The sequence below is a fragment of the Erpetoichthys calabaricus genome, chromosome 13 (genome assembly GCF_900747795.2).
Source record: "Erpetoichthys calabaricus chromosome 13, fErpCal1.3, whole genome shotgun sequence".
Taxonomy (NCBI): Eukaryota; Metazoa; Chordata; class Cladistia; order Polypteriformes; family Polypteridae; genus Erpetoichthys; species Erpetoichthys calabaricus.
The window spans coordinates 145,951,365-145,976,782 of record NC_041406.2 but is presented as its reverse complement, the minus strand read 5'-3'; the positions used below and the strand labels follow the sequence as shown (position 1 = coordinate 145,976,782).

Sequence of the window (25,418 nt, the reverse complement as noted above, 5' to 3'; positions counted from 1 at the left end):
CACTCAGGACCCTCCACTGGCTGGAGTGCGCGTCCTCTGTCTCGAGTCCTTGGCCTTCGCTTCTATTCCTGCTTATTATTGCCATTGTTTCTTGTTTTCTTTTTTCATTTTTATTGATTTTAATTACAAGCAGGTAACCTTCCATACAATCAACTCGCATTGTTCCTTGTTTTTGCTCTTTTGTTTGTGGACCACCGCCTCATAAATCCAGAGGGTCTCCCTTAACTGCTAATTTGGACTGTTTGGTGAGTTCTTCAGTTGCTTATTGTGACCGATTGGATTGCTCTGCCCTTTGACCCCTCTTTGGATTCTTGTACTGGGACTTTGTCACCTTAACTTGCCTCGGCGCCTGAAGCTCCTTTGTGCCTTTTGTGTTCTTTGGTGGCATCACAATGGAACAGAGCATCTTGTCAGAACAAAGCGTTTAATTTAAAGAGATGCTGCATTTGCCCTTTTATCGACAGTAGCTAGGGATTTGATGGGCGTCACTGGACGTGTCTTTGGTACAGTTGGGCCTCTTTAGTGTTTTGGGTCTTCTGGTTCATGACACGGGCATGATGACTCCGCCCAGTGGGCTGTCACTTAAACATTACCCCACCCTGTGGGCCGTTCACCTAAACATCGCCCCGCCCAGTGGGCTGTCACTCAAACATCACACCGCCCAGTGGGCTGTCACTCAAACATTGCCCCGCCCGGTGGGCTGTCACTCAAACATTGCCCCCACCCAGTGGGCTGTCACTCAAACATTGCCCCGCCCAGTGGGCTGTCACTCAAACATCCCCCTCCCAGCCCACTCAGTCTGCATTACTGCTGGCCCTGATAAGCAAACGTAACAAGCAATTCAGCATCTCATCCATCGAAGCAGACCATAAAGAGGAAGCCCACCAAGGCCTCCACAAGTCACCTTTGGCACTCAGTGCCACTTTTTGCTTTGTCTCCCCTGGTTTGTGGTCACCAGCGCCTGACCATGGGCTCTACAATGAGGGTCATAGGTGTTAATGAAGAGCAGGGAGATGCTGATTTGGGCTCTGGGGGTCATCTATGAGAGAGATGGGTGAACGGGGGAGTCCCACACCTTCTCTGGGTGGGCAGTAAGACACGATAAGAGATACAAACCCTGCTGAGTGCCACGGCTTGGTCTGAGCGTCTTGTCCTTTAAATGTCCCCTTTGAGCCCACACTCCTCAAGGGGCCCAGAAGAAGCAGGCAGAAGTACGGAAGGTGAGGGAAGCCCCCCAGAGGTAGGCGCCTGTGTGTTCTCCCTCTCGGTGTGTTTTCAATAAAGCCTGGTGAGTTTGCTCGCTGTGGTCAGACACTAAGTTGTTCCAGTTCCTGGCCAGCGCAAAGGGGCGGCCGTGTTGCTATAAATATCTGCCAAGGATTTCAGTGTGAGAACTGCGACTAATGAGAGCGAATCCACGTTCACAGCAAATGGCGCTTATCGAAGGAGCCTTATCATCTTCGGACTCCTTGTATTAATTTGGTGTAAAATGACTTAGCAGAGCGCACAGTAGCCCTCTCGAGGTCACACACGGTGGCCTCAGCAGGACTACTTAGTGATGCCGCTGCCCCCTGCTTCAGGCCGTGTGCCACTAGACGCGCCTTCCAGTCGCCCCTCCATTCAAGCGCCACTCTCTCGTCCGCTTGCAACGGGCCGCTCAGCTGTTTTATGGCCTCGTCAGTCGTCAGGCCACTCAGTCCTGTGGTCAGCATTCCGTACGGTGCGAGAATGCTGGCGGGGGGCCCGGGAATGGCAGACGGAGCCCTGCTGCACTTTCGCTTTATTCCCGTCTCAGGCTCTCTCATCGAGAGAAAGGGCAACGGAAGGGAAGAGCAGAAGTGAAATCTGTGAAGCTGCCGTCCCGGGGCCGCCTTTCATCTTTCTTTTCGATTTAACATTTGGAATAAAAACAAGAAACACAGAAGAGCCGCCGCCAGCCCTCGTCTAGCCCGCTTACCCAGGTGGGAGGCACTCCCTGGTGTCGGAGTGTCCTCAAGCAAAAATTCAAAATGCACCAAGCAGGCCGTCCGTCCAATGTCCTCTCAGCCTGCGCAGTTGACCTCACGGTGACACATGTGACAGACTTTAGAGTTCAGCAGAGGCCCGTCATTGGACTTATCGTTATGTTAATTATCTGTCCATCTATCCAACTTCCAAAGCCTCTTCACCCTGAGGAGTGTCACAGGAATCTGTAGTTTACCCAGCAAGCACTGGGCACAAGGACGCCAACCCATCACAGGGCAAACACGCAGACACACACACTGAACCTTTGGGAGGAAACCCACAAGAACACGGGGAGAACATGCAAGCTCCATGCCTGGAGGACCTGTGATGTGAACCCCAGTGCCCTCTCTGTGAGGCTGCAGCCCTGCCACTGTGCCACCTCGGCGTCCCTAATGTTAATTATGCCATAAGAACACCAGGAAACCACAAACGTCCCAGCGTTCACAACACCCCTCAGCTTTGTCTTCTTCAGCTCACCCATTTCCTCCTTTTCTGCTGTAAGCTCCGCGTCGCCTCTTAGTTAATAAATCTGACTCCTCGTGTTCTGCCAGCCTGCTTCCCATTGGCCCTGCAGTGTCCCGTTTAGAGATGAGGCCGGAGAGTTTGTGGAGATTTGTCTCGCACTCGTGTGTCAGGGTGCCGTGAGTTTCCCTTGAACTCCGCTGCTCGCTCCCTCGTTTCAAGCCTCTTTCTAATGTTGGTCTGAAATGTCCGCGTGTGGCCCCAAGTCGTGCTGAAGCAGCCCCAGCTGACCCCCTCATTCCCTCCCATCATGTCGTCTCTTAATCTCCAGTTGCTTCAACTGCTCGGACTTTTGGTGGAAGTTCATAGCCCCCCGGGTTCATCCTGGGCCCTGAAAGGGGTCAGCTCACCAAACTCAGGCGCCTCAGTCCCGTCTAAAAATCCAGAACTCGAGGGAGAATTACGAAATGTGAGTTTCATTGATTAATCACATAATGCACCAGAAAAACAGAAACAGCTTACTTCCCAAAAGTAAGTAACGAGAAATTTGTATAAAAAGAAATAAAACTCCAAGCAGAAACACCTTCAGATCATAAGACATTCTAGCACCCTCACAGAAAACTCAGGGACGCATTTCACAGCTCAGGTGGGACGCCATGTAACTCAACAAATGAGGACGGTGGCCCGATGACCGAGGGGTGACACATGCATAGGCGCTCAGTGATTGTCACCTGACAGCCAGATGGGGACAGTCTCCATAATCTACTGTTCCATTGCAAACACCCTGCCATTCTGGACAGCCAACCTCACCACGTCAGACGCTGGCACCTTCCCATTGGACACAAACATGCTGGGAAATGGTCGGAGTACCAAACGGACCACCGCGTGAGGGTCTCGGAGCTCTGTCCTTCTCACTCATCAGGCCAGAATGTGACCCCCCCCCCCCCACTGGCACTGAAAAGGGGCAGAGCCTTCTCAGGGCTTTGTGGGTATGACTGGTTGATGCTTCAGGTAGCGTTAGAGTTGGCACCCCCCTCTTGTCTCGGGGTGGCACTGCTGCCCTCCTCCCCAAGCCTGCATTCTTTCAGTTCTACCATATTTGCACCCTGCTTCTTATGTGTTGTACCTAAAGGGGTGGGGCCCCCTATTCAGTTTCTGGGGGACCCCCTGTGCTCCCTAATGTGCTTCTTCTGTTGTAGTTTTGGCTTATGGGTCTGTTTAAGGATTTATGGACTGCTGCTTTGTTAATCTTCAGCTTACCTTTCTTAGGCAAACCTTTCTGGCCCCATTGTGTGCCCAAATTCTTCATTAATTAACCCCTTTGTTTCAGGGGCTTTTCACAATTCCTCTCTCCCCCTTGAAATCATGGTGACGTTCTTTTGAAGACGTTTGTCCACCCAGGTCTGTGCAGGCCTCATGCCTGCCTCTTGAGTTTGGGGGTGAAGCTAATTTGGGGTTTTTAGGCCTCTGGGGGGGCTTTGAGGCCTAGTTGTAGGAAGTAAAGCCTCAGTGAGCCAGCCTGGCAATGCATAACCGAAGCTGAGTGAAATTCAGCAACGTGATTTTTGTTTCTGATTTTTGGAAACTATTAAAAAAAAAAAAAAAAAACCAAGTGCCTTTCTCTGTACGCACTGTCACCAGGCGCATGACGAAGCATTTGGGAAAATAAGCTACGAGATAACGGAGCCGATTACAGGACAGCTGAAATATGTGATGAATCACCACAAAGTAGAGAAACGTTTGGGAAGGTCGTGGCACAAAGGAGCAATGAAAACACAGAGGCAGTCGTGAGAGCAGGCTGGACATCGGCAGGGCAGGGCAGGTAATACGGCACATCGAGATGGCAGTCAGAAAAGGGGGCCATTAGGAGCAGCTGAGCCTCTGGAGAGCAAGCGAGCGTCACAATCAGGGTGAAGGGTAAGTGCTGACAGCGGGACTGTTCAAGGGATGCGAGTTTCAGGGCTGCTTAGGTTTAAATGATTAGGTTCTCGTGCCCCGAGAGGTGGGCACCTGCAGAGCTCAACACTCCAGTATCGACCAAAAGAGCCCCGGAGGGTAAGGAGCAGAACGATCGCACACGATGACAAAGCCGAGCGGGAGAAGAACTAAAACTGGAACTGTAGGCGATCCAAGAAAGCAAAGCGAAATCCAAAGGTGCGCAGCCCAGCATGCTGTGTGTCGGGGGCACCATTTGCTCCAATGGCTGATGCCCTCATCCTGGGCGACGTTTATCACACGATCAGTTCCATTTCTTTTGGTGTTCCAGTTGGAGGTCAGGTGACTTGCTGAGGGTCACAGAGTGGTGTCAGTAGTGAGATCTGAACCCACAAGCTGAGGGTCTGAAGGCCAAAGCCTTACCCACTGCACTGCACCACACGGCCCCTCAGGGGTCCGGCGAGTTGAAATGTGATGGACGTTTAGCTTGGCCAGGTTTAGCACAACACACGGCCGCTTCTCCTTACATTTGTGGACTTGACAAAGCAATTTAGAGCAATTCTGATGATTTGCCGTGCGACGCATGGCAGCTCCATTAAGAACATTGGAGGCTTGCAGGGTTTTTGCTGTCGGCAGAAGAGACCACCACCAGGAGAAAAGAAAACTATTTTAACGATGCCTCCAAATTGTTCCAAGCTCTTTTTATATTCAAGGGCACAGTTTAAGATCCCTCAAGTGGATCAAATATGGCCAAGAGTTTCTGCTCGGTGCCAACTAACTATTATGCTCTTCACGACTGAAAACAGATTTTGTTTTCTGAACATCATTTGCTGCTCCCCCTGTGCGGCTGACTCGCCGATTATGAAAACAAAGAAAAAACGGCCAAGTGCTCAGCCGGGCTCTCCGGATTCCAGTGACCTGCCGTAGGCCGCGGCCCTCGCCCTCTTACTTGGCAAAGGGGCCGGAACAATGGCCATGGAGCGTGGGACTTTAGCAAATGGTCAGGTTAGGGTGAGGGTACATTTAGGGTAATTATAATCCATCCAGGGTGCCGCGGTGGTGCAGTGGTGCAGTGGTAGTGCTGCTGCCTCGCAGTTAGGAGACCCGGGTTCACTTCCTGGGACCTCCCTGCATGGATAATCCACCCATCCATAGCCCGAAACTGACCACCCACTTGTCATTGGAAGGGTCACGGGGAGGCTTTAGCTGATCTCATCCAGCATCTGGTCCTGGACAGGGCCGATGCTGAACTCATTTATTCCAAAAGAGCATCTCAGAGAGTCAAAGCATGTCAGGGGGAAATCAGTTAGCAAGCAACCATTAATAATAATCATCATCATCATCATCATCATCGGAACAATGGCATCCAGCTGGAGAAAGTCCAAAATTCTCATGACGTGGAGCTCAGCTCAAAGAACGACATGCAGGCTATCGGCAGCTTGGCTGTGCCAGTGCCACACTACGACTTCGGGACCATCGACTGGAGAGAGCAGGGAATCCAGCAGATGGATGGGAAAACCACCAACCCACTGACTAAGTTTGGTCTCATACACGGAGTGTCCAGCTCGAGAAGAAGTGGTGGCCGTGGACTCCTTGAGCCTTAGTGAACACTTCAAATGTACCAGACTCGTAACGAGACACAGAAAACAGAAGAGGAAGAGCCCTCTTGTCAAAGGGCCAAGCGCTGATACTTCAGACCTGAAATTTGTCCCCAGACAGTAACTTCTAGTCCTGAGGTCATCGAGTGCAGGATGAACGTTGTGCTGAATGTTGGAAACTTCTCACGACTTCTCATTGAAATCGACGTCACACGTCGGTGTCAACAAGACCCTACCTGTGGATGGCTCTGGGCTGAAGGGCCAGACAGAGGGTCCCCTCAAGGTCAGGCTCATAGCACACACTCTCGACAGACGAATATTCTCACACTGGGCTACTCGTGCAGGATATGCCAGCAGCTGGAGGAGCACATCGGTCAGATTGCTGCTGGATGCTCAGTGCGAGCCCAACAGAATACACTCAGGGGCACACTCAGAGCACCAGCTACCGGCCCTGGTCAATGCTCCGTGGGCACGGCCGCCCAGTGCCTGATCATAGAGACCATCTTCAAATTCCATTGTACCGATGTGGTGGGCCATTTACCCATTTCCATTGTGTTCATGTGGGTTTTCTTCAGGGGTCTCATTGTCCTCCCGGCATACCCACGGGTGGTTCCTAGCTGAATGGGGGTGTGCCTGAGTGCCCCACTGGCAGCTCTCAAGGAAGCAGGCTGACCGTAGTGGACACAGGACCTGCAGCAGGATGGAGGCGTCACGTGGACACGGCTACCTGAGTGCTGTCATGGCGACACATTCAAGGACAATGACACTTTTTTAAGGCTGCTTTCTCCCGGGTGTCTCCATTGTCTGCCATTAGCAGGGCGAGCTCATCGGAGCATGCAGTGGACTCACAAGCTGGCTGCTGTCATCATTGCCCGGCACTTTCACTTTAAAACGATGAGGAGCGGAGCTCCTAAATGATCTGAACATCTTAAATGAGTCCTTTGTTCAAATATCTCCGGATCTGTGCCACGCATTCTTCGTGAAAAGGAAGTCAGGAAGGAAAAGCTTTCTAGTCTATTGAGCGTCGGCCCGCGCTGCGCTGCATAGTCCATTTGTTGCACTTTTGGCTCGCATCGTTCGCTCGGCTGGCGAGGCAAAGGCTCCGCTCCAACTTTCAAGTTCTGTGCGCCGTAACGTGAGGACAGTGCAGGAGAAAGGGAAGCTTCTGACTTTTGATTGTTTCTCATTTTAAAAATTAAATTCAAATGACCTGTTGTTGCACTGGAAACACTTCAAAATATAATGATGATGATGATGATGATGATGATGATGATGACGGGCGGGAGGTGAATGGGCAGCTCAGAGGGTGAAGTGTGGCAGGATGGCGGGCCCACACGTGAATCAAAGTGAGAGGGTCTGACTTCCTATTGGCACCTCTTAAGGTTGACTGTGGTGGAGACTGGACCTGCTGCTCCACTGGTTTGGCTCGAGTGACCGTCAATTCATTGCCCACCAGTGGGTGTACGTGACACTCTAGTCACAGCGTGCCTATGGCGCTGACCAAGTGCAGACACAAACCTGGATGGGGATTTCTTAAAGAATCTCTGCACCCTGGAGAGATCCACAGGGGCTGGAGGGCCTAATGATGGGCTTCACAACTGAACTCATGGAAGCAAAAGATCAAGCGGTGAGAAGAGGACCTCTAGGGACCAGTTGGCTTGGGCTTCACGAAGACGCAGGAATTCTGTGAGGAGCTGAGAAGAGCAGGCGATCACAAAATGGGTCATCTGAGTCTTAATCTGGGGGGCAAGTCATAGGAAGTGTCTGCTGAGGGACCGTGACAGCATATGGGCTTGGGCTGCCATTTAATGTGAAGAACGACACGAAGGAAGGAAGATCTGAAGTCACAATGGAAGGTCAGAAACTCATGAGAAGAGTCGTAGCGCCCAAACTGCCTCAGCTGGCACCCCTCGACTCTCCTCTTTGCCTCCCACCTCATCACGGTGTGCCAGTCCAGGGGCCCTGCAAAGACGCCTCATTCCTGCCACTTGTCCTCGCAATCTCGTCACCCACAGCTCACAGCCACAGGTATGAATACAAATAAGGAAATACAAACAAACTATTTAGAATACTGAAAATTAAAAATAAAAATGGAATATTTATACAAAAAGATGAACGACAAGCCAAAATAAGAAGGAGACGGGCCAAGTCTGGCTATTGACACTCAGAGCAGTGCACTGCCATCTAAGACGATGATGTCACACGCCATAACTAGCAGGTGTCATATGGTGACAATGGAGCACCACTGCCATCACAACAACATGGCGGCCGAAACGCGGTCATCACATGGCCCACGGGACTTTGTGTAAAAACATCTCAAAGTGTCCACGGTGCCATGAAGCAAGCACCCAGGACAAAACGTCAATGTGTTTAGTTTAGCTGGTTGCAGTAAAGCCTGACGTGTCACTGGTCTGTAGTGGTGAAGCAATGTCACCAAACCTGAAAGGCGCTGTGCCATCAGGATGCTCTGATCATGTCCTAGCTCTTTTCTTTTTTTCTCCCAGTATCCCCACTTTGCCCAGTTTCATGGGGATTTGTGTGAGTGACGAAGGCTTTGAACTCGGGCTCCTCAAAGCAGCAGTGCCAACCATTCTGCCAGGCTGGAGCATATCTAATATACTTATTGTACCCGCATGTGTTCTTGGTGTAATCAGTGATGGCTGCCTGTTGTTGTGATTCGGTGGGCTACTGAATCCCCCTGCATGCCCAGTATGCACGCGTTTGCCAGCCATACTGCCCACAGACCAAATGACTGGCACTGCTGGACGATTCAAGGTCTCGTTTTCAGTTCTCGAGCAGCTCTGTGCAGACTGGGAATTATAAGAGCAGAGAGACAAGTCGTCCTGTGGGGGCTGCCACCCCGTGGGGGCTGCCGCTGTGTATATTTATAGCTACACAGGCTTATTATTAGTATTATTATATTTATTATTATTATTATTATTTTTGCTCTCTTGACTGATTCTGTACATTAGGGTTTGGCAGATAGGGTTGCATATTTGAAATAACAAACCTCCCTCCCTTTCGGAGATATTAAGACCCAGCAGTGTCCCTGCAGCCTTATTTGGACACGCGCTGCTGCCTGGCATCCTGGGGGGCCTGGAGGGCTCCTTCATTCTCACATGGGTTCTGCATCAGACAGCGGGTACCATCAGAGGCCGGTGCCTGCCGCTTACCCGATCCCTTCTCTGCCATCTCTTGAGTGACGCAGTTTCAGAACACCAACAGCCGGCTGCCCGTTTGTAAACATCGTGTTTCAGTTTGAAGTTTTGGGTTTTGATTTTCACTTTTGTTAATGTTAGTTTTATTATGCCTGAGTGCAGAAGACAGGCGTGTCCTGAAAAGGCAGAGGTGGAAACAAACCCTGGTCACTTCCTCGATGGCACCTGGAGTGCAGTCAGCCTTGGCCTCACCAAGACAGAGGAAAGGGGAATTGCTGGGCAATGCCAAGGTAATGGCGCATTCCCGTGAACTTCACGATGGAGAGTCCATCCTGTCACATTTTAGACCGGTAGTGTGGGGCAGTGGTTAAGGCTTTGGGTCCAAATGCCACTGCCGACATGTCACTTCACCTGCCTGGGCTAAAACTGGCACACCAGAAAGAAACGTAACCAACTGTATCGTAAATGTTGTATGGTGCTTTGAATAAAGGAGTCAGCCAAAGTAGAAAACGTCCTGAAACACGCACTGCGCTCCTCCATGATGACGTGAGCAGGTGTGTGCTGCGGATTGGGGGGGAACTAAAGGGCCTGAATAATAATAGCAGTTCACCGCCAGACCAGGGGGTGGCGAGCTGCACTGACTGTCTATCAGTCCTCTGCAGAGGAAATCCTGTGCAGTTCCCATTGACGACATCACGTCCGGTTCTAGTGCCATCGATGACGTCACTTCCAATCCCGATGACATCACTTCTTGTCTCGGTCTTTAAAGCCGCCATCTTTAATTACAGCCTTAAACTCAGTTCTGTTTTGGACTTGAACCCGAACACAACTCATCAACCAATCCCATTTAGCAGCCAGGGTACCAAGAAAGGTTTGGGAGAGCCACCCGTATATTGTGCCCTGGTTGTGGAACCGGGAGTGACGTCGTCAGGACCGGAAGTGACGTCATCAATGGGCCTGGAAGCGGAAGTGATGTCATTAGTGGTGCGGGATTTCCCATGGATGGTCTGCAGAGGATTGAGAGAGAAAGTCAGTGCAGCTCGCCATCCCCGGTCTGACGTGGCACCGCTTTTATTATTCAGGCCCTTTAGCTGCCTCCCAATCTCACGTGTGTGACAACCTAATAATGACATTTTTAAGTATGGTACAAGTTGCTCGTCGGGATGGATGAGGAAATTTTAAATCTCATGTTTTCATGCAAAAATGTATGATAGAATGCGAGCCAGTGGTGACCAGTGCTGCACAACAGCAAACGATATGAAAACATCCACAAACAAACCTCATGTCACTCGTGTCTCATAATCAACTTGTCAAGTCGTACGCTCACAACGGGCAAAACACCCGCATTTCTAGCTAAAATATCATTAAATAAAAACTCCAGTAAAATCAGAGCAATGCACGTTGAGGAAATGTCTAAGTGAGCTTCGAGTTAAAGGCAGGACTCGTGACCAATGAGTGAGGAGAAGGGGCGGGTCTTCACTGCACGCATCATCATCCAAAGTGAGCCTGGACGGTGTCACTCGTCACTCCATCGTCATCAAGGAGAAGTCAGCGGTTGACGCCTGTAGGGCCCCTCAAGTGTTCCATGGAGATTTGGGGACACTGCTTGGGGTTTTCTACTTGGCTAAAGAGGCGTTGATCATTTTCTCCTTAAAAGTAGCAGGACATCATTTTTCTGATTTCTTATTTTTCGTATTCTGATCTGTTTTTTGGAGGGATGTCTGCATGTTTGTCCTGCAGATGACCCAGTAAAGGTTCCTTCACCCCTGCCTTGGTCATCACATGGCCATCGTGGACTCCTGTGACCCTGTGATGGATGGAGAAAGAGCCTGAAGGCTCATCTTTCATGGACCCCTTTGAACCCTCTTACTTTTACAACTACAACTTGTGTGAGCCCCCTACCTGCCAGGTTGTGGGGGAGCTCGGCCATCAGGACCCCAGTAATCCGAAGCCCATCTAAAACACATGTTTTCTCTTTCGGAGAGACAAAGCAGTGGCACAGAATCCCACATTCCAGACACTTCTGTCAGCTGTGACTTCCCACATTTAACATTCCCTCCCACCAGCCAAGAAAAAATCCAACCAAATGATTCCTACGACGCGTCCTTATGTGGACGAGAGACCACTTGACTGATAACTCTGAAGCACCCTCAGAGTGCCATCCAATACCCAGACCCCGCTCATTCCATTTCAGGGGCACTGGGAGGTGCAGCCCCTGGCAGCCATGAGCGCAGAGCGAGGCCGACCCCGGATGAGGCGCCAGTCCAACATTCAGAGCTGGTGGTCTGCAATCATCAATTTATTATTATTGACCCCTGCTGGACACCTAATTCTGAGGCTAACCCTCTGCTTTCTGGGTTTGTGCCCACCGCACCCTGAACTGCCACTAACCCCTCACGTGGTATCTTGCCAAAAGTCTTCTGAATATGCAGATAAATGATGTCAGATGAGTCACTCTGAGCGGACCCTCTTGTTGCTTTGTCACAGAATTCTAGCCTCTTAGTTAAAGTTGACGTCCCTCGTTTGAACGCATGCTGAGTATTTGTTACCAGTCCTGTTGGTGCCACATGCCGCTCCATCTATTTCTTAATAAGTTCCTCCATTGATGTCACTGCATTGTACGTTGAGCCTACTGGCATGGAGTCACTTGGATCTGTCCGATTGCCCTTTAAATATGGCAGGTTAGCATTGACTGGCCTCCAGTCTTCATGAATCTACTCGCTGTGCCGAGATTTCCGACTAACGTGTGCCAAGAACGGCTCTCGCTAACTTCCTTAAGCTCTCTGTGATGAATGTGATTTGTTAGCCTATTTAATCCAAGCAGCTCTTCTCCCTTGAGAATCTCCAACTCACTCAGCACCTCCTTAGTAGTCCCTGTTACTGCTGGAGGTCTAAACGTATAAACTTCACTGACTGCGTATTCTCCTCTCCTCTCCTTTACCGTTCCTGATAATCTTCACCTCCTCCTGTCCTGCTGAGAACCCAACAGGTGATTTAGTTACTGAGCTAAACTGGGAGAAGTGTGTGAAAAGTGAAAGGAGAACAAATAAAAATACACCGAGCTACTGCAGCAACTCCTCACGAGAGACAAGAAGCAAAGTCGATAAAACAGACCAAGAGTTCAAACCAAACGAAACTCGGGAGAAGCAAAGTGACACAAGACTCCTTTTTTAAGAATTTCACATTAACTGTAAATGTCCATCCATCCATCCATTTTCCAACCCGCTGAATCCGAACACAGGGTCACGGGGGTCTGCTGGAGCCAATCCCAGCCAACACAGGGCACAAGGCAGGAACCAATCCTGGGCAGGGTGCCAACCCACCGCAGTAACTGTAAATGTTTTTCTGCCAAACCTGGTCACTTGACCCTAGTGGTCCTATCACCTCTACATCCTGGTTATTACACCATGGCCTCCTCCCTCATTGGTGAGTTAAAACGCAGCCCCTCATGACGTCTAAAAGCTCCTGCACTGGCGCTCCGCTCTTTGCAAGGTTAGCCCAGTCACCGTTCGGGTAATTAAAGTCCCCCATGAACACCCTTTTTAATATTATCATCAATTCAAAGTACTGTCTACATGAGGGGGTCTATGACAAACTCCTAAAATAAGGTCTCAACCCCTAAGATATCCTCACTAAGGTCGAGGTCACGTGACGTGAGTTCTGCTTGCAGGGTATCTCAGATTTGCTGATCTTGTTGCCAGACTACGTCTGTTTACATGACCAGTGTGACCAGCTCAGCCCGGCCGGGACGCCCAAAGGGTGGAAGGATGGGGGCAGGCAGATACTTATGGACACTGCCTCCCCCAAAACTCTAGACGGCAGCTTCCCTGGAATGTAGTGGTGGCAGGGCATCCTGGGACTTGGACTTCAGTTGCTCAGCCCTGTGGGGTGCCGTGGTGCCACGAGGGGAAGCTGTCAAGGGACAGGAGGATGTGTGCCTTATTTATGGTACTGCCAGGTCACAAGGACAGAAGCACTTCTGGGTCAAGAACTATTTGAGAGACTGCTGGAGACCCAGCAAGTGAGCCGGAGTCGGGTGGAGATGGACAAAGCATGCTGGGAGGTGTGGAGGAGAATTATTATATTATATTATATTATATTATATTATATTATATTATATTATATTATATTATATTATATTACCATCCATCCATCCATCCATTTTCTAACCTGCTAAATCCGAACACAGGGTCACGGGGGTCTACTGGAGCCAATCCCAGCCAACACAGGGCACAAGGCAGGAACCAATCCCGGGCAGGGTGCCAACCCACCGCAGGACACACACACACACACCAAGCACACACTAGGGCCAATGTAGAATTGCCAGTCCACCTAACCTGCATGTCTTTGGACTGTGGGAGGAAACCCAGACAGACACGGGGAGAACATGCAAACTCCACGCAGGGAGGACCCGGGAACCGAACCCGGGTCTCCTAACTGTGAGGCAGCAGTGCTACCCACTGCGCCACCGTGCTGCCCACATTATATTATATTATATTATATTATATTATATTATATTATATTATATTATATTATATTATATTATATTATATTATATTATATTACTGCGGTGGGCTGGTGCCCTGCCCGAGATTGGTTCCTGCCTTGTGCCCTGTGTTGGCTGGGATTGGCTCCAGCAGACCCCCGTGACCCTGTAGTTAGGCTATAGTGGGTTGGATAATGGATGGATGGATGGATGGATGGATGGAAGTTGTAATCATTGATCTCCCCAACACATGACAACCCCTTCTGTTCAAATATAACCCATCATGGTGGGGCAGGTCCGACCAGTTCCAGAAGAAGTCCCAGAGCCCCTTAATCCTATACCCTTGTATCCTACACCAGGGCCTGAGCCACGCATTAACCCTTCTGATCTCCTCAGTCTTAACCTGGACTGGCGTGTGGCACAGGCAGAACTTCAGAGAAGCCCACCGGGACAGTTGTGCTCCTCAGTTCAGCACTTCACCCTTTACCCCCAGATTGCAGAACTGGCCCTAGCACTTAGAATAGCATGTGTGTTTTGCACTGGGTGTTCTGGGGGGCCCAAGACCCCAAGTGTGCTCCATCACTGGATGGAGTGTATACTGCAAAGGCTCAGAAAGCACAGTCATTAATGGGACGTTCCAGCTGTTCTGAACCTGACGCCTGTCTCTAAAAGGGCCTTCCTCCTCCTCTTCACAGGCTGGTGATGCCCCCTGTGCTGGGAGAGCTAAGAGCAAAGTGAGCACTTCAGACCATGCAGGTTGATGGCTCAGGAGCCGATATGTCCATGCCATCCATTTGCTTTACTCCTCTGCGGGATGGTGAGCTGCAGTAATGGTGACGCTGTGGGGCCGTCACTGGGCCATCACATTCAGCCCAACAGAGAAGACAGAGGACTGAACGCGGTTCCTGGCATTGGAGAGACATCCCTGCTAACAGCTGTGCCACCTAGAAATGTGCCACAAACTCAAAATCAAACTGAAAACCTCAAACAGCAATCAGAGCGTCCTCAGACTGCACAGAAATCCAAGTCCCCGTCACCTAACATCACACGGCATGCCACCCTCTAAGCCTAATTCAGGGACACAGGGGGCCACAGCCGGCCCCGGCAGCATTGATCACAAGGCAGGACCCACCTCTGGACTGGACTCCCTGACAGACACTCTGATCAAAATGCTCTAAAAGTGCCGCTGAGCGCCAGGAGACTACTGGACTTTTTATTGCATGAGAGCAAAAGCGCAGAACAAATATTTAGAGGGCCAGGTCGCATTCCTCTTTTATTGAGTTTCTCCTCTTTTCTGTTAAAACTTCATATCTTCTTTTATCCCCTCTTTACGGGACTTTGTGAGACGTTACGTGCCAGTAGCAGTGGAATTTAGGAAATTCTGCTCGACACCAACAACCATTCATCCCCTCATCTTCTGAGCCCACCGCTCCTGAGTCGGGGTCGTCGGGTCGGCGTGAAGCTTCTGTTAAAACCATCTGAGTCCCGAACGGCAACGCTCAAGGGCCCGGTCGGCTTGGAAAAGGGGTCGAGGTGAAGCTCATGGCGGCGGGGCGCTGCCTCCTTGGCTAACGAGCAGGAAAACAGGCGGGCAGCGTCGGTGGGCAGAAAAAAATGAAAAAGAAAAAGAGAGAAAAGCAGACGAAAAAAAGAAAAATGACGACAAGCCGTCAAAGTGCAGCCGACCTGCGAGAAGAACCTGCGAGGCCGCGGAGCGCATCTGGGCAACGCATTAACGGGCGGGCGGCGCACTCGTAGATCTTCTTTAGGGGGAAAACGGCCTTCTGCTTTCTTTATACCCCCTTTGGCCGGACTCCTCCATCGGCTCGAAATCTTCAGACACATTCATGCAAGATGACGTTCAAGCTGAAGAGCAGGACGAGCCGCTGGAGACATCTGGAGCTGAAACGGCGGCTCGCGTCCTCATAGTCTCAGACTCGCAGGGTCCTTCAGTTCTACCACCGAGCCAACTGTCGCTCTGCGTATCTTTAAACATCCACTTGTACTGTTTATGGCGCCTTTCAATTCCAGCCGTCTGCAGTTTTTTTTTTCCTGTCCTCCCTGCCCATCGGACTCACTTTTATTCTGTGTTAATTAATATTGCCTAATTGTATCTTTTTAATCTTTCTTCATCCTGTAAAGCACTTTGAGCTCCATCATCTGTATGAAAATGTGCGACAGAAATAAATGTTGTTGTTGTTTCACCTCTATATCTCTGTAGAGCATATAGCGCCTTTCACTTATTTGTATATTATATTGTGTCTTTCGGATATATTTAGCTATTATGTAATGCCTTCGTATCGATCTATAATTGTATGTCCTTCTCATCTATCAAAAGATATAGAATACATTTCACACCTATGCATCTGGTGCCTCTCATATCCATCCATTATATAATGCCGTACATAGCTATCTGTGTGTTTATCTTTGTATCTATGAAATAATGTGTTTGGTATGTATTTAACTTCACAGCCGTCTGTCTGTTCATGTATCTATAATTATAGCGCCTTTCACACCCATCTACAAGGTAGTCAAATGTCAAAGGCATTACATATACAGTACCGTATCTGATAGAGTCTCCGCCAAACAATACCAAGAGTACACCACACGGGGGGCTCGTCAGGTGTGAGGGGGTCCAACCTTAGAAGTCAGCGCTCAAGGCGACGAGTCCAACTAGCGCTGGGCCTCGGCAGATCGGCGGAGTATTACGTTCTTTTAATAAATGTACAGTATGTGTGTGTGTGTGAAATGCCTTCTACTGTATACTGCCTCTCACAGCCATTTCATATTCATCTACAGTATGTGTCTGTCTTTGTATCTATGAAACAGTGACTTTCACATCCATCTGTATATACTGTATAGTGCCTTTCACCGCTTCTACTGCATGGAGCACATCATTCTTTGTTCATCTATCTATCTATCTATCTATCTATCTATCTATCTATCTATCTATCTATCTATCTATCTATCTATCTATCCATCCATTTTCCAACCCGCTGAATCCAAACACAGGGCCATGGGGGTCTGCTGGAGCCAATCCCAGCCAACACAGGGCACAATGCAGGAAACAATCCTGGGCAGGGTGCCAACCCACCGCAGGACACACACAAACACACCAAGCACACACCAGGGCCAATTTAGAATCGCCAAGTCACCTAACCTGCATGTCTTTGGACTGTGGGAGGAAACCCACACAGACATGGGGAGAACATGCAAACTCCACGCAGGGAGGACCTGAGAAGTGAACCCAGGACCCCAGGTCTGCCAAGTGCGAGGCAGCAGCGCTACCCACTGTGCCACCATGCCGCCCATATATATATATATATGTATATATATATATATATATATATATATATATATATATATATATATATACTGTACATATATATATATATATATACCCTAATATTCCCTATTTATATATATACTAATCATTAAGCCCGTTACAATAACGGGCACTAGAACAGTAGTGCATAAACATTAGTAGGATAGATAGATAGATAGATAGATAGATAGATAGATAGATAGATAGATAGATAGATAGATAGATAGATAGATAGATAGATAGATAGATAGATAGAAGGCACTATATAATAGATAGATAGATAGATAGATAGATAGATAGATAGATAGATAGATAGATAGATAGATAGATAGATAGATAGATAGATAGATAGATAGATAGATAGAAGGCACTATATAATAGATAGATAGATAGATAGATAGATAGATAGATAGATAGATAGATAGATAGATAGATAGATAGATAGATAGATAGATAGATAGATAGATAGATAGATAGATGCTTTATTTATCCCAAGGGGAAATTCTATATATAAATTCAGTCTATATTAAATGGCAAGGGACTTTGACCTCATTCTTTTTGTTGGTCGTATTTTTCTTTCTTTCAGCCTTTCTTTTGTTAATGTTTACTTGCTGAGCTGACCGTTCTTCGTGGGCTGCCGCCGTGTATTGTGTGTCTTTAATTTTCTGTGACAGTAATACTGTCTTGTATGTCCGCTGGCTCGTACGTCCATAATATACCTTTAATCTCCTCTGACATTAATACTGGTTTGTATTTCCGTAAAACGCCTCTAATTTTCTCTGACAGTAATATCGCGTATCGCACCGTCCCCCGCACATGCGCACTTCACCAGAAGAGACACACACACGGACACCTGGACGCACACAGGGATTTTATTAAAGAGGATATATATATATATTATCCATCCATCCATCCATTTTCCAACCCGCTGAATCTGAACACAGGGTCACAGGGGTCTGCTGGAGCCAATCCCAGCCAACACAGGGCACAAGGCAGGGAACCAATCCCGGGCAGGGTGCCAACCCACCGCAGGACATATATATATATATATATATATATATGTATAATAAAATATGGTGCCTTTGACACCCATCTTATCTTGTATATAGTGCCTTTCACGCCCCTGTATACAGCCCACAATGCCATGCCATGCCCAAGTGTCTTTTCTCTCAATACTCCACAGATGTGCAGGCTCCACTCTTGATGGCGATGCTATTTGGAGGTCCATCTTGGTGCCCCTGCAGACCCAGCTACATGAAGGTTTCAGACTGAGCCTCGACTTCTTCAGACCAGCACCAGGTAGCCCAGTCAGCTATGAGCAGATGATCGCAGTCTTGTGAAGCACCGGTGGTCTCTCAGTGTCCCCCTTGGTCAGCTTCAGTTTTGTCCACGTATTAGCGGTATACTGTATTCATATCTCTAAGAACTAACTTTATGTCCAAGAAGCAGACCCAAAATGAAACGGTTCCTTGTGAGGTGGTGGAGCTACAAAGAACTGCACAGCCCAGTGTTGTGCCACCAGTGTGTGTGGGATTGTTGTCCCAGTGCCAGGCCTGTTCTCGGGGGGTATCAGCTAATGAGATAAATGGGCTCCAACTTGCCCAGATTGATATGTTCATCTTTTTACAAGCAGTTATTTTCTTGTATTACTTCCACAATGGGAGTCCTTGCAGGTCACATGGCGCTTTTCGAATCACCCGGTGGGTCAGGGTGACAAACGACCTGGCACATTTTTGGTTTAGGGGGTAAACTGTACGTGCCAACACACCAAATAATGAGCTGAAGGGTTTCCGGCCACTCCGAAGTGTGTGGTGGCTGATGAGGGGGCGCATCTTCATTGACTTGTTTAGTTGAAAGTGAAGGTTTTCTCAGTTAACGATAATGCAGGTGGGGGTCACCGAGAGTCGGACTGTCGCTCTTCGTGTTCACTTCAAAAACTTCACGAAGTTAAGCAGGCCGTCGGTGCGAGTCGTGCGGGGGGCTGGACGTCTCCTGTATGAGGGGAATACGTGCAGGTGAGAAGAAAACAAGACAAATCGGCAGTGCTCTCCCCTCGACTTTCTCGTATACTCAGATATGAAGATGGATATTTGAGGAGTAAGCCGCAAGACAAGGATGGTATTTTTATATTAAGTACATTAAAGTATCATCAACAACAAATGAAACCAAACTAATAATATATTGAACAATTATTATAAAAGTAAAGAAAAACTCAAAATCGAATATTTGGACCATTCCAATGAAAGTAAAAAGCAGCAGCTGCTCGTTCACTGGCGGCATTGGAGCGCAGAGGAAGGTGACGGCCATGGGGGGCTCGGAGGACAAAGGCAGGGAAGCTGCTGGAATTCGGAGGTGTCGCTCACGAAGACATCGCGGGTCACGGAGAGAAGATGCGCCGTCTTGGGTTTCATAAACGTGCAAAGAAAAGGCAAAGATGGCCGTGTTTCAAATTCAAGAGGGGACACACAGAGTGTCAAAGAAAGAAAGAAAGAAAGAAAGAAAGAAAGAAAGAAAGAAAGAAAGAAAGAAAGAAAGAAAGAAAGAAAGTCGTACAACACAGACAATTGTGAAGGAGCTGTATGTAAGAAAGCGTGTGCATACGTGGATACTAACAGAGCCAGATGTGAGAGGCGCTATATCAGAGGAGCCCGTCCACTCAGACTCACACAGAGCCAGCGGCCTTCTGTATATTTAGGAATGTGACAAGAAGACCTGCGGACAGGACGAGAAGGGAGAAGAACATACAATGTTTGAACCGTGGACCCCGGCTGTGAGGAGGCACCATGTCCGATTGTCCAGGCTGCTGTTTTCTGGTTGGTAGAACGAAGGGACCCTCCGACTTTTACCAGACACCCCTGACCGACGCACGTTGACAGTTTGTTATTTTTGCAGTGAGCGCTAAAACTTCGGGCTTCTGTCTGACAGGACCACTCGGATCAACCGACTGGAGAGTGGAAACGTGAGCTGCTTGACATCACCGACGACCTCAGACATCCACGTAACGTCAGAAGTTCAGGATTCGAGCTGACTGACCACCGGCTGACCGCTGAGAGATCTGCGGGTCGGAATTAGAAATGAAAAAGAAACGGCAGCTGAAAGAAATGGCGGCGGAAAGTGCAGACCGAGGACCTGGGGGGCAAATGAATGATTAATAACACCGTGGGTCTTGATAATAATAATAATAATAATAATAATAATAATAATAATAATAAATGTCACCGTGCACATGACAGTCGTACTTCTCTTATTATTTTCTACCGAGTCTGCAGCCCCTCAGTCGTCATCCACTGACCCCGAGACTGCTAAAGGACAGCTCGACATTTCATAGCGCCTTCACACCGTGTCACGCCATCCCAGGGCGATCGGTGCAGGAGGCGGCCGGCGCGTCCACATGCGGTGATTTCATTGTGAAAGGCGCTATATGACGTCGGAGATTTCTTGGCTGTTATGTGCCGAGCGCGGTTCTCGGAGGTGACGAATGAGTTGCGCTGCGCGTTATTAATGTGAATGTCTCCGAGTCCTTTCTGCGTCTGAACGAGACAATAACTTCTGAAAAAAGGTCCATTAGTGTAAGCAGCGGGAACATATGGCCGGCTTAACTGTCGAGACTGGAGTGTTGTGAAAATACTTTTCTGTAAGAGACTAATGTCATTTTCAAATTCGGAAAAGCACGAGGCGAAAGGAAAAGCGAAGAGGGCGATTTATAAATCCATGACATAAGATTATTTAAACCATATGGGAAAAAAAGAAAGAGAAGGTCCGTGAAGGCAAATCTAAAGAGAGCGCAATTAGTCTTCGTAGGCTTCAGTCGGGCACATGAACTTGACAATGGCAGCTCGTCGCCGTCTACATGGGGACAGAAAGCGACCAGCGACAGCGAATCGGAAGAGGACTGAGGTGTGTGTGTTGTGTGTGTGTTGTGTACACATAAATATCTCATCATCTGCTTTACAGCATCAGAAATCCAAAGAGAAGCACATGCAGCTGGAGTGACCTGCCTGCACGCTCGGTTGTCGCCCACTGTTAGTAATGAGATTTGAACCCACAGCCTCAGGGGTTTGAGGCCCAAAGTCTTCACCACTCCGCCACTCGTAACAAAAGGAAGGTCCTTTACTTTCTTCCTCCCTGCACTCATATTTTGTAAATGACCTTCATGACTCAAGTCGAGCCTTTAGGGAGGCGCATTGGCGCAGATTCATCTGTGGACTTTCGTGTGTGAACATTGAGGACACGTACGGGACACGGATAGGTGTGAATGCCCAGCATGTTCTCTGTATTTCTACACGTACAGTAAGTACAGTATATACACCGTACACACACAAACACACACACACACACATTTCACAAAAGGAATGTTAAACTCTGACCATTCCTACCAAGCTGAGATGTCAACAAAGTTCAAGAAGGCAATGAGATTTTTGAAGGTTGGTCCCTTTCAAGGACTCGGCCTGCCAGGTAGAATTTGGGCACATGATGCCCACTCTGCCTGCTCTATGAACAGTCTGAGCCCAGCAGGGCTGCAGGTTTCTCACACAACTTTAAGCGCTGCTTCCATTGGTCCATTAAATGTCTGCCCCCTTCATGTAACTCTTAACTTCAACCCACCCATCCTTCCATCCATTATCCCAGGAGTTGAATCCTGTTCCAGGTGACTCGAAGCTGCCGATATCAAACAAAAGGTAGGAATGAAGCTCGGGTGGTGGAGATCCGGTCCATTGCCCGTTCCGGCACCTCCACAGGGTCATTTAACGAAATGCAAACATCTTTAGGACGTTTGGCGGAGAACCTAATGGGAAGGGGTCATCTTTGGGCAGAGAAAACCAGAGGAAAATCCCATATGGAGACGGGGAAACACACGGCATTCACATACAAAGCAGGTTTAGAGTCAAAATCTATCTATGAAAACTGTCAGAGAGGAAAAACTGTAGAAGTCATGGAAAACGCCGCTGGGACACTGGGAGAACATGCAGACTCCACACCAACATTAGCCTGGAGCAGCAAGTCCATCTGAAGTGCCACCTAGCAGACCAACGTGCTACATGACAATAAGACCAAGTGGCCGAGCCCAAATGTGCACAGATGGAGACTCCGGTTTTAGGGATGACCTCCACCTGCGCAAGTCCACAAGTCAAAGACGATCACCTTTTGCAATGGCGGCCATTTCCGATCGGGCTCGCTGGTGCATTCGCCAGGTAAGCTAATGCCACCCGTTAAGACGCCCCCGGTCACACACACACACACACACCGCCCAGCCGCCTTACCTTCTGCAGCCACTGAGTGTAGTTCTCCATGACATGCTCCAGGCGCTGGATCTTCTGCGTGGAGAACTCCTGCTCCACCTGTGGCGCGTCCCTCTGCAGGGCGTTCGTGCTGTGCGGCTCGGCGGCGCCTTCTCGGCAGTTGCCGTCGTTCTCGGGAAGCAGGAAGGTGTAGGAGCACTGGCCGTGCTGGATGCGGTTGTACCTCCTGCCGCTGCTGTCCGTTCCTCGCCGCTGGGCACCGACACCTGTCTCGGGCATCATGACGGGCAGGAGGACGAGGAAGAGCACGTGATCTCCGCGCATATTCCTTCTGACAAGGACGGCTTCGGACGTGACGTGACTGTGGAGGACCTGAGCGGACCTGCTCGCCGCTTCAAAGGCTTCTTCTCATCCTGCTGCTCGTTCGGAGTCCTCCTGGTCGCGGCTGACGGCTTGGCAGCCCTTTCGGCAGTTTAAATGGCAGGAGGAGTCGCCGGCGCAGCCCAGTCGGGCACTTTGTTCTCTGTCTGTCTGTCTGTCCGTCCGTCCGTCCGTCTCTTCTCCCCAGCAGCGCCGCGATCGCCGCGCTCTCTGTGCGGACCTGCGTGTTGCTCGAGACCCGCTGCTGGACGCACGAAGACTTGAGTGGAATGCGCGGACGAGTGCGCCCCTGCGCGAAGGGGGCTGGAGGGGGGGTGTCGGATAGGGGGGATCGTCTTACACGCACAGAGGCTGCATGACCTCAGGCAAGTACGGGAGTCCGGCCCCTGTGCCATGGAAGTGAGCGAGGAGCCATCGCCTCGCGGCTTGGAGATAAGGCGGCGATTGGGGACGGCGGTGACGAGTGGCAGTTGCGCAGAGGGGCTGACGAGACCCTCCGTTTGGTGTTTGGAGCTCAGCGCACGCCTCACTCCGTTGTGATCTATTCAGAGTTTCATTATTCATCAATGGCGACATGGCAGATACAACTGATTACATTTCACTTGCTTTCTTTCAGTTGGAGCCCAGGCAGGTGAAGTGACACGCCGGGTCAGCATTAGGATTTGAACCCGCAGCTTAACCACTGCGCCACACTGCCTGCCTACTTTAATGACAAACCATCAAGAAAACCTCTCTAACCGTCGGCCCATCCATTCACTTTAACAACCCGAGGGGCAACTACAACCCACCCAGGGGCCCCATACATACTGTAAGCAGGCTCTGTGGGCTTCGAGCTACACACTGACCCCCCAAGTGGGCCACGAGCAATTATTATCTCATGGCCCACCCCACCCTTTTTGGTCCATGGACATCACCACAGAAAGTGGGCACTAAAGGCCCGTGAGAAGCTGGTCGGTTGCTTACTTTACTGTCCAGGATCCATACGGCATGGGCGGCCGATAGCAAAGGGCACTCTGGGGGGCATTGGGTTAGCAAAGTAGCCTAAGGGTGACAGCAGCGTTCGGAAAAATCACTAAAGTGGGAACAAAAGGATTCTAAGGATATCCATGGGTTCACATCAAGAAAGGAAAAGAAAGCAGCAGATCGACATGCCCTTCAAATCAGCTGACTGGTATTCGGGGTTATTGGGGTTGGTGGTGGTGGGGGGGGGGTCAGCTTGTAAAACGTCAGTTCATCTTTTAACCCACCTAGTCCTGAACAGGGTCGCGGAGATGCTTTGGAGTTTATTTCAGGAAGCGTTGGGCACAAGGCAGGAACAAGGTGCCAGGGTTTCACATGACGAACACACACGGCATGAAACACACACACACACACATGGCTCAAATTAGCATCACCAGTTCACTTGACTTGCACGACTACTGGTGGGAGACCTACGCAGACACAGAGAGAACAAGCAGACTCTCAAGCAGCGAGGACACGGGATGCCAGCCCTGGTCTCATTCAGGGGAGGCAGCCGTGCTGCCACTGCGTCACCCATCTTACAACTTCGAGAAATAAACAAAGTTAAATTGGGGACAGTGTGAGGTAAACAAATAAAACCTCTTTAGCGACCACCAGCCGCCGTTACACCCCATTTAATTGGACTGGTCTGGAAACGAGCGCGAGGTAGCAACGAATGACGGGGACGAGTCGCGAACTGAGAAACCGAATGAAAGCAAATGAGCAGAAGACAAAACACCAGCAGACTGGCTGTAAAGAAATCGAAAAAGCGGCACCTGGACGCCCCCCTGACACTCGTGCAACGGACGAGCGTCACCGACACAGACTGGCGCTGCGCCACTTTGCCTTTCCGGGCTGTTTGGACTTTTAGACAACCGTTGAGCGCCACCAGCTGGCCTTTAGAGGCACCAGAAAGTGAGGAACTGCCGAAGAACGCAAATAAGGAGCAGAAAGAAAGTCTGGAACTGGCGCCCCGTCCAGGGATTGTTCCTGCCCTGAGACCTATGCGATCTGGGATGGGCTTCAGCTTCAGCGCGACCCTGCTGTGCGTTTAGAAAATGGAGATGGGAAAGGCTCCATAGGACATTGATAGACACTGTAGGTAAGGTGCTATATAATAGGTACCTATGAATTGACAGGTAGGTAGACAGACAAGGAACTTTACACCAGATAGATAGATAGATAGATAGATAGATAGATAGATAGATAGATAGATAGATAGATAGATAGATAGATAGATAGATAGATAGATAGATAGATAGATAGATAGATAGATAGCGTAGTTGGCAGGATAGATAGATAGATAGATAGATAGATAGATAGATAGATAGATAGATAGATAGATAGATAGATAGATAGATAGATAGATAGATAGATAGATAGATAGCGTAGTTGGCAGGATAGATAGATAGATAGATAGATAGATAGATAGATAGATAGATAGATAGATAGATAGATAGATAGATAGATAGATAGATAGATAGATAGATAGATAGATAGATAGATAGATAGATAGATAGATAGATAGATAGATAGATAGATAGATTCTAAGAACTCCCTTTAATTTCCTAAAACATCAAAAATAAAAAAGCTCAGCAAAGTCTCCCATCCCAAGTGACTCAGTGACGTCGATCCTGGCGACTTTCCCAGCGCCGCGCAGCTTCACCACGAGATGAGCCTACGAATGACGGGTGGGTAGAGAGAAGCTCACCCCACCTAGTGGAGGAATGGCAGCCCTGCAGATCTCAGATTAGCACCACTGGTGCTGTGAGAACATGGTGAGGCACCAGGACAATCGTGAGTGGACATCTACGGCTTGAACTTTGATTT

The 25,418-nt window shown here is 49.2% G+C and overlaps 1 protein-coding gene across 2 annotated transcripts in view; it reads right to left on the bottom strand.

Annotated features, from left to right (window-relative positions):
- The window catches only part of angpt1 (angiopoietin 1), a 103,453-nt gene extending 80,704 nt beyond the window's left edge, over positions 1 to 22,749 (bottom strand). For both annotated transcript variants that reach the window (XM_028790924.2, XM_028790925.2), the window contains exon 1: positions 22,230 to 22,749. In XM_028790924.2, the coding sequence (XP_028646757.2) occupies positions 22,230 to 22,532 (303 nt within the window). In that variant the 5' untranslated portion in view covers positions 22,533 to 22,749. The remainder of the gene's footprint in view (positions 1 to 22,229) is intronic.
- Positions 22,750 to 25,418: the final 2,669 nt, after the last annotated feature.